This window comes from Heteronotia binoei, chromosome 9 (assembly GCF_032191835.1).
Source record: "Heteronotia binoei isolate CCM8104 ecotype False Entrance Well chromosome 9, APGP_CSIRO_Hbin_v1, whole genome shotgun sequence".
Lineage (NCBI taxonomy): Eukaryota > Metazoa > Chordata > Lepidosauria > Squamata > Gekkonidae > Heteronotia > Heteronotia binoei.
Genome location: NC_083231.1, coordinates 117,737,313 through 117,746,001, shown reverse-complemented (window position 1 = coordinate 117,746,001; position 8,689 = coordinate 117,737,313). Strand labels below are relative to the sequence as shown.

General features: G+C 49.6%; 1 protein-coding gene and 1 non-coding gene across 2 annotated transcripts; both read right to left on the bottom strand.

Moving 5' to 3' along the window:
* Positions 1–4,655: 4,655 nt before the first annotated feature.
* Positions 4,656–8,438, bottom strand: LOC132577678 (progonadoliberin-2). The gene is made up of 3 exons (XM_060247473.1): positions 8,275–8,438; positions 7,828–7,911; positions 4,656–4,761 (listed from the first exon to the last, which is right to left on the bottom strand). The coding sequence occupies exons 1-3, from the start codon at positions 8,410–8,412 to the stop codon at positions 4,723–4,725; spliced, it is 261 nt and encodes an 86-aa protein (XP_060103456.1). The 5' UTR covers positions 8,413–8,438; the 3' UTR covers positions 4,656–4,722.
* Positions 7,302–7,375, bottom strand: TRNAA-GGC (transfer RNA alanine (anticodon GGC)). The gene has a single exon. It is a non-coding gene; the product is annotated as a tRNA-Ala (tRNA).
* Positions 8,439–8,689: the final 251 nt, after the last annotated feature.

The window sequence follows — 8,689 nt, the reverse complement described above, 5'->3', positions numbered from 1 at the left end:
AAGTGGAGGAGGGGGGAATCCAACCCGGTTCTCCCAGATAAGAGAGCTCTGGCTGACCCAAGGCCATTCCAGCAGCTGCAAGCGGAGGAGTGGGGAATCCAACCTGGTTCTCCCAGATAAGAGAGCTCTGGCTGACCCAAGGCCATTCCAGCAGCTGCAAGGGGAGGAGTGGGGAATCAAACCCGGTTCTCCCAGATAAGAGACCTCTGGCTGACCCAAGGCCATTCCAGCAGCTGCAAGCGGAGGAGTGGGGAATCAAACCCGGTTCTCCCAGATAAGAGTCCGCACACTTAAGCACTACACCAAACTACCTCTCAACACCAAACTTGTGACTGTGTGTACGGGCGCGTCTCAGCGTAAGGAGGCAAGGACATTCCTGCAAGAGGGCACAAAACCACATTCTCCAGGCATTTGCTAGAAGCAGGTTTTCCAGTAGTAAAGAGCCAGAGTCCAGCAGGACCTTAAAAATGAACCAAATTCACGGCAGGGAAGGAGCCTTCGCAAGTCGCTGCTCAGATCCTCAGGTAACCCGGAAGCTCCATCCCCTGCAGCCACAAATTTTGCTGGACTTTAAGGTGTTGCTAGGCTCTTGCTCTTTTCTACTGCTATTGACAGGGCTTTTTTGTAGAAGAAGCCCAGCAGAAACTAATTTGCATATTAGGCCACACCCAACAGCACCATTGTCTCACACAGGGCTTTTTTGTAGAAACTCCGCAGGAACTTATTTGCATATTAGGCCACACCCTCTGACAGCACCATTGTCTCGCACAGGGCTTTCCTCACTTTCCTGCTGCCCTTAGCTTTTCCCAGGGGTGGAATTCTAGCAGGAGCTCCTTTGTATATTGGGTCACACATCCCTGATGTAGCCAATCCTCCAAGAGCTTACAGGGCTCTTAGCACAGGGCCTGTTGTAAGCTCCGGGAGGATTGGCTGCATCAGGGGGTGTGGCCTAATAGGCAAAGGAGGTCCTGCTAGAATTCCTTACAGGGCTCTTAGCACAGGGCCTGTTGTAAGCTCTGGGAGGATTGGCTGCATCAGGGGGTGTGGCCTAATATGCAAAGGAGGTCCTGCTAGAATTCCTTACAGGGTTCTTCGTACAGGGCCTCCTGTAAGCTCCAAGAGGATTGGCTGCATCAGGGGGTGTGGCTTAATAGGCAAAGGAGGTCCTGCTAGAATTCCTTACAGGGTTCTTCGTACAGGGCCTCCTGTAAGCTCCAGGAGGATTGGCTACATCAGGGGGTGTGGCCTAATAGGCAAAGGAGGTCCTGCTAGAATTCCTTACAGGGCTCTTAGCACAGGGCCTGTTGTAAGCTCTGGGAGGATTGGCTGCATCAGGGGGTGTGGCCTAATATGCAAAGGAGGTCCTGCTAGAATTCCTTACAGGGTTCTTCGTACAGGGCCTCCTGTAAGCTCCAGGAGGATTGGCTACATCAGGGGGTGTGGCCTAATAGGCAAAGGAGGTCCTGCTAGAATTTCTTACAGGGCTCTTCGTACAGGGCCTGCTGTAAGCTCCCGGAGGATTGGCTACATCAGGAGTGTGTGGCCTAATAGGCAAAGGAGGTCCTGCTAGAATTCCTTACAGGGCTCTTCATACAGGGCCTGCTGAGAGCTCCGGGAGGATTGGCTACATCGGGGTGTGTGGCCTAATATGAAAAGGAGCTCCTGCTAGAATTCTACCCCTGGCTTTTCCTATCATGGCTGCCTTTTCCAGTGACTCTTGCCTTCTCATGAGGTGACCCAAGCAGGATAATAATTATAATTCTTCATAATGCGTGACACCATGCTGAGACTATCATGCATCATCATCAGGGCTCTTTTAGTAGCAGGAGCTCTTTTTGCATAATAGGCCACCCCCCCTGATGTAGCCAATCCTACAAGAGCTTACAGGGCTACTACTGTAAGCTTCAGGAGGATTATCAAAGATTTCAGGTTTTCACGGCTGGTAACATCATTAGGGTTTGTAGAATCTTTCGGGCTCAAGTGCTGTGTTCTACTGGAGAAAGTTTTCCTTCCAGACGTTTCGTTCTCAGCTGCGGAGAACATCCTCAGTGGCGTTGCAGCCGGAGCAGGCGCTCAGACCTTCTTGGCTGCTGTGCGTTGAGTGGGGCCAGGGCTGCTGGAGAGCTGCTATTTCTAGGCTGGAGGGGGTGTGGTGAAAGGGCAATTGGTTTGTGGATGTGCCAGGAGGATTGACTACATCAATGGGGTGTGGCCTAATATGCAAAGGAATTCCTTCTGCAAAAAAAACCCTGATTACTATTATTAACAACAACAATATTATTTATTAATCACCCCCATCCTGGCTCACTCTGGGCTCTGGGTGATGTACAACATATATCATAAAAAACATGTATAAGTTAAAAACAGCACAATAAATTAGATTAATTCCACCTCCCCCCCCAAAAAAAAACTCCCAGATGGCACTCTATGAGTGTTTACCTTCTGGGGGTTGGACTAGATGACCCTGGGGATCCCTTCAACTCTAGGATTCTAAGAGAGTCAGTTTTGTACAGTGGCTAAGTGCGTGGACTCTTATCTGGGAGAACCAGGTTTGATTCCCCACTCTTCCACTTGCACCTGCTGGAATGGCCTTGGGTCAGCCAGAGCTCTCTTATCTGGGAGAACCGGGTTTGATTCCCCACTCCTCCCTTTGCACCTGCTGGAATGGCCTTGGACCAGCCATAGCTCTCATGGAGTTGTCCTTGAAAGGGCAACTTCTGGGAGAGCTCTCTCAGTCCCACCTACCTCATAGGATGTCTGTTGTGAGGGGGGAAGGTAAAGGAGATTGTGAGCCATTCTGAGACTCTGAGATTCAGAGTGGAGGGCAGGATATAAATCCAATATCATCATCATCATCTACTTCTTCTTCTTCCTCTTCCTCCTCCTCCATGATTCTGGACTACTAGAGCATCATCTGGGGGGAGGGGGAGAAAATGGACAAAGCATGGGGGGAAGTGGGAAGGGGAGGTGCCAGCCGATGACACGTCCTCCACCAAAGGCCTGGCAGAACATCTCAGAAATGGCGTGGGAGGGGACAGGGCAGTTCTCAACCCCTCCTTCCTTTGGCCCCACAGTTGCCTCAACCGATGAAAGACGGAGGGACCTCATGGAGGAATCCCAAGACTTGAGACAAAGCTCAATACTCCGGAAAGGCAGAAACATCCGTGATGAGTTGAGGCCGATTACCTCAGTGCTGATGAAGGCAAAGATACAATATACCTGGCTTCCCAGAGGCAGACTCCAAGTGAAGCATAAGGGCCTAACTCTGGTCGCAAAAGATCTAGCAAGTGGAAGAGATATGCTGCGTCAGCTGAAGCTCGCGCGGTAGGCCCTCCTCCACAAATAAGCTGAAAGGAAACTGGATCTCCAGAATTTGCCAACCCACTGGTCCAAAATCCCCATCAGAAATCAAACACGAGGAACACTAGTCCAGTTCTTTGACACTATCATGTAACGTTCTCCTCCACCCTTCAACCGTTGTTGAATAGGCATATTTCCCTCCAATTTGGTTATAAAAATTCATATATATAAGTCGGGTTACGACTGGAGTTCAGGTCAGTGGATTCTGAATAAAGTTTCTTGTCAATGCAACAGTTGGTGATTGCGCTGTACTTCGAATCCGAGAATCCTAGCGTTGGAAGGGACCTCCAGGGTCATCTAGTCCAACCCCTTGCACAATGCAGGAAACTCACAAACACCTCCCCCTAAATTCACAGGATCCTCATTGCTGTCAGAGGGCCATCTAGCCTCTGTTTCAAAACCTCCAAGGAAGGAGAGTCCACCACCTCCCGAGGAAGCCTGTCCCACTGAGGAACCGCTCTAGCGGTCAGGAAGTTCTTCCTAATGTTGAGCCAGAAACTCTTTTGATATAATTCCAACCCATTGGTTCTGGTCATACCTTCTGGGGTCACAGAAAACAATTCCACACCATCCTTTCCTAGGACAGCCCTTCAAGTACCTGAAGATGGGGATCCTATCACATCTTACCCACCTCCTCTCCAGGCTAAACATGCCCATCTCCTTCAACCTTTCCTCATAGGACTTGGTCTCCAGACCCCTCACCATCTTTGTCACCCTCCTCTGAACCCGTTCCAGGTTGCCTATATCCTTCTTAAAATGTGGTACCCAAAACTGAACACAAGACTCCAGTGAGGTCTTCCCAGAGCAGAGTAAAGCGATACCATCACTTCACGTGATCTGGATGTTATGCTTCCATCGATACAGGTCAAAATTGCCCAAAATTGCATATCAGGCCACTCACGCCAATCCTCCTGGAGCTTATATAGTAAGTCCTGTAAGAAGAGCCCTGTAAGCTCTTGGAGGATTGGCTACACCAGGGAGGTGTGGCCTAATATGCAAAGGAGTTCCTGCTACAAGAAAAGCCCTGATCGTCCCAGCCCTCTTTGAATACACACCAGGCACAAAGGCGTGCGGATGGATTTATGTAGCAAAATAAAGTATTTTTATTGAACATACTGGAGTTTCACGCAAGCACAAAGAGAGCTCCTCGAGAACCTTCATTCCAACAGGGCGGCATTCAAGCACCAACGTTTTTCCAGCCACTTACAGGGCTAACGTACATGCTGGGGATTTGAGCAACGACCACTGCAAAGTCCATAGAGATTTCATAAAGGCGGGGGGGGGGACAGGACTTCCACATGAAGGCAAAGAGGGGTGGGCTGTTTGTTCAGACGCACGACGCTTTCCAAAACACGCACGGGATCACTTCTTCTTCTGCAGGTGTTTTGCCAACAAGTCGGCCTGTTAAAAAGAATATATCATTCCAGGGGTTACCATTTAGAAGGAAGTTAAGATCAACATTGATCCTTTTAATTGCGTTGCATGCCTGGTCCTCTCCTTCCTCGAAGGACTAGTACGTTACCTTGGACAAGGTGACGGCAGACAATCTTCTTTCTCTCAACACCTCACAGGGTCAGTCCATGATAAGAACTTTCTGTTCTCTGCAGTACACGGACGCATGGTATTTAGTGCCACAGGAAGTGGTGGCGGCTAAAAGCATAGGCAGCTTCAAGAGGGGATTGGATAAGCATATGGAGCAGAGGTCCATCAGTGGCTATTAGCCACAGCGTATTGTTGGAACTCTCTGTCTGGGGCAGTGATGCTCTGGTGCTTGGGGGAGGCACAGTGGGAGGGCTTCCAGTGTCCTGGCCCCACTGATGGACCTCCTGATGGCACCTGTTTTGTTATGGTTTTTTGGCCACTGTGTGACAGAGTGTTGGAGTGGATGGGCCAATGGCCTGATCCAACATAGTTTCTCTTATGTTCTTAATGTCTGATGTATGATTTACTCAGATTCTAGCCCTTAATCTGATCTATTTGATATATTTAATTTGATATATTACAATGAATGATGTATGTTGAGATTATAGGTAGATAATTCATTTTATAATAGTTTTTGAGGGGGCTTTTTTCTGCTTCTGAATGGTCTGTGGGCCTTAATAAAGACTGACTGATTACTTTGTTCCTCAATGCTTTTTAAGAACATAAAAAAGGAAGAACCCTGCTGGATCACATTAGTGGTCCATCTAGTCCAGCATCCTTCGTGTCTCACACAGTGGGCAACCAATTCCTCTGGAGGTCCAACAAACAGGGCAGAGAGGCCAAGGCCTTCATAAGTACATCAGAAGAGCCCTGCTGGATCAGACCACTGGGTCATCTAGTTCAGCATCCTTTAGAGAAGCCATGTTGGATCAGGCCAATGGCCCATCGAGTCCTACACTCTGTCTCACAGTGGTCAAAAAACCAGGTGCCATCAGGAGGTCCACCAGTGGGCCCAGGACACTAGAAGCCCTATCTCCAAAAGAACATAAGAGAAGCCATGTTGGATCAGGCCAATGGCCCATCCAGTCCAACACTGTGTCACACAGTGGCCAAAAACCCAGGTGCCATCAGGAGGTCCACCAGTGGGGCCAGGACACTAGAAGCCCTATCTCCAAAAGAATATAAGAGAAGCCAAGTTGGATCAGGCCAATAGCCCATCCAGTCCAACTCTCTGTGTCACACAGTGGCCAACCAGTTCCTCTGGAAGGCCAGCAACATGGTATAGAGGAAAAGGCCTTCATAAAAACAGAAGGGCCTTGCTGTATCCATCCAGTGGTCCCTCTAGTTTAGCATCCTGTCTCAGAGTGGTGGGCGCAGTGTTTCCCCTAATCTGCAGAATGTTCTGAGCAAAAATTCTATTTTGTGAGCTCCTGGCATTAAAGTTGTGAGCTGCTGCATCAATTAGCGTGCTCTGGGGTCATCCTTCCTGAGCGAAGACAAAAATGTGCGAGCTGGAGGCTAAATATCTGTGAGCTAGCTCACACTAACTCAGCTTAGATGGAACACTGGGCACAACCAAAAAATGGCTGCTATGGGAGGTGGAGCCAACCACAAAATGGCAGCCCCAGGAGGCAGAGCTAACAACACAGTGTCAGGGAGTGAAGTTATGCCTAACTCGGATAGTACCTCTTTGACACTTCAGGAAGAAGTTCTCCGTAACAGGATGCCTTTTAAGATAAATATCTTGCTTTGAAATATTCACTTGCTTACACACATCTTACATGCAATCAGGCAGGGAACATCCTTGTGTTGTGGTGGCAGCCAATCAGATCTCCAGTGGCCAATCAGAAGCCCTGCTGGGCCAATAGCCCCACCTGACTCCACCCAGTTTCTAAAATCACTTGATGGGTACCAGCAGGGCTTTTTTTGTAGCAGGATCTCCTTTGCATATTAAGCCACACACCCCTCATGTAGCCAATCCTCCAAAAGCTTACAGGGCTCTTCTTACAGGGCCTCCTGGAAGCTCCAGGAGGATTGGCTATATCAGGTGGGTGTGGCCTAATATGCAAAGGAGTTCCTGCTACAAAAAAAGTCCCGCTCTTGGCCAAGCATTTTGGAATTGTCCTCTGCTTGCCTACGCAACCAGTAATTTGCTCTTCTCCCTCCCTGCAGCATGATCACCTCTCAAGAAAAAGCCCACCCACGGGAAGCCCTCAGCCCTCATGGTGGGGCCATTGCTTATGCATGGACACATGAAGCTGCCTTATACGGAATTAGACTCTTGGTCTAACAAGGTCAGGATTGTCTGCTCAGGCTGACAGCAGCTCTCCAGGATCTCAGGCAGAGGTCTTTCCCATCACCTCCTGCCTGGTCCTTTCAACTGGAGATGCCGGGGATTGAACCTGGGACCTTCTGCATGCCAAGCAGATGCTCTGCCACTGAGCCAGAGCCATTCTCCATCAATCTCCAGGGTCTCAGGCTGAGGTCTTCCCCATCACCTCCTGCCTGGTCCTTTCAACTGGAGATGCCAGGGATTGAACCTGGGACCTTCTGCATGCCAAGCAGATGCTCTGCCACTGAGCCACAGGCCTCCACTAGTCTCCAGGGTCTCAGGCTGAGGTCTTCCCCATCACCTCCTGCCTGGTCCTTTTAACTGGAGATGCCGAGGATTGAACCTGGGACCTTCTGCATGCCAAGCAGATGCTCTGCCACTGAGCCACAGCTCTTCTCCATTAGTCTCCAGGGTCTCAGGTTGAGGTCTTTCCCATCACCTCCTGCCTGGTCCTTTAACTGGAGATGCTGGGGATTGAACCTGGGACCTTCTGCATGTTGAACAGCTGCTCTACCACTGTGCCACACCCCCTGCCATGAAAATGCATACTGCAACTGACTATTGGTCCATCAAGGTCAGTATTGTTTACTCAGACTGGCAGCGGCTCTCTTTCTCATCACCTAATACCTGATTCTTTGAACCGGAGATGTTGGGATTGAACCTGGGATCTTTTGTGTGCCAAGCAGATCCTGTACCACTGAGCCATGGCTTACCAGAAGAGTGGTCACAATCTTCTCTCTTGGGATCTTCAGATAAGTGCAGTCTTCCCCATTGCAGAGTTTGATATCTTCAGAGACCTGAATTCAGATGGGAAAGAGGAAGAGAAGAAAAAGAAGAAGGACGTAGTTTTATACCTCGCCCTTTTCTCTGAATCTCAGAGTCTCAGAGCGGCTCACAATCTCCTTTATCTTCCTCCCTCACAAAAGACACCCTGTGAGGTGGGTGGGGCTGAGAGAGCTCTCACAGCAATTGCCCTTTCAAGGACAACCTCTCCAGAGCTATGGCTGACCCAAGGCCATTCCAGCAGGTACAAGTGGAGGAGTGGGGAATCAAACCCAGTTCTCCCAGATAAGAGTCCGCACACTTCACCACTACACGGTTCTTATGTGAATCATTGGATTTGCATCATTGGTAGAGAATCACAAGCAGTGACAGGATACCTCTGGGCTCTGGGGCAGATCGATCTCTCTCTTCCCTCCAGGGTACCAGCCGTGGGACCAGTGCTGAGCTTGGGACAGGTGGACGGTTAAGGTGATCATCACGCAGAGGAGAAGAAGGAGGGGCTTCTGACATGCCATGCTGTCGTCTGAAAGAGTGGAGAGTCTTGATGCAAAGAAGGAAGGAAGGAGAATAGAATCATGGAGCTGGAAGGGACTTCCAGGGTCACCTAGTCCCACCCCTTGCACAATGCAGGAAACTCTCAAATACCTCCCCCTAAATTCACAGGATCCTCATTGCTGCCAGGAAGGAAGGAAGGAAGGAAGGAAGGAAGGAAGGAAGGAAGGAAGGAAGGAAGGAAGGAAGGAAGGAAGGAAGGAAGGAAGGAAGGAAGGAAGGAAGGAGAATAGAATCATG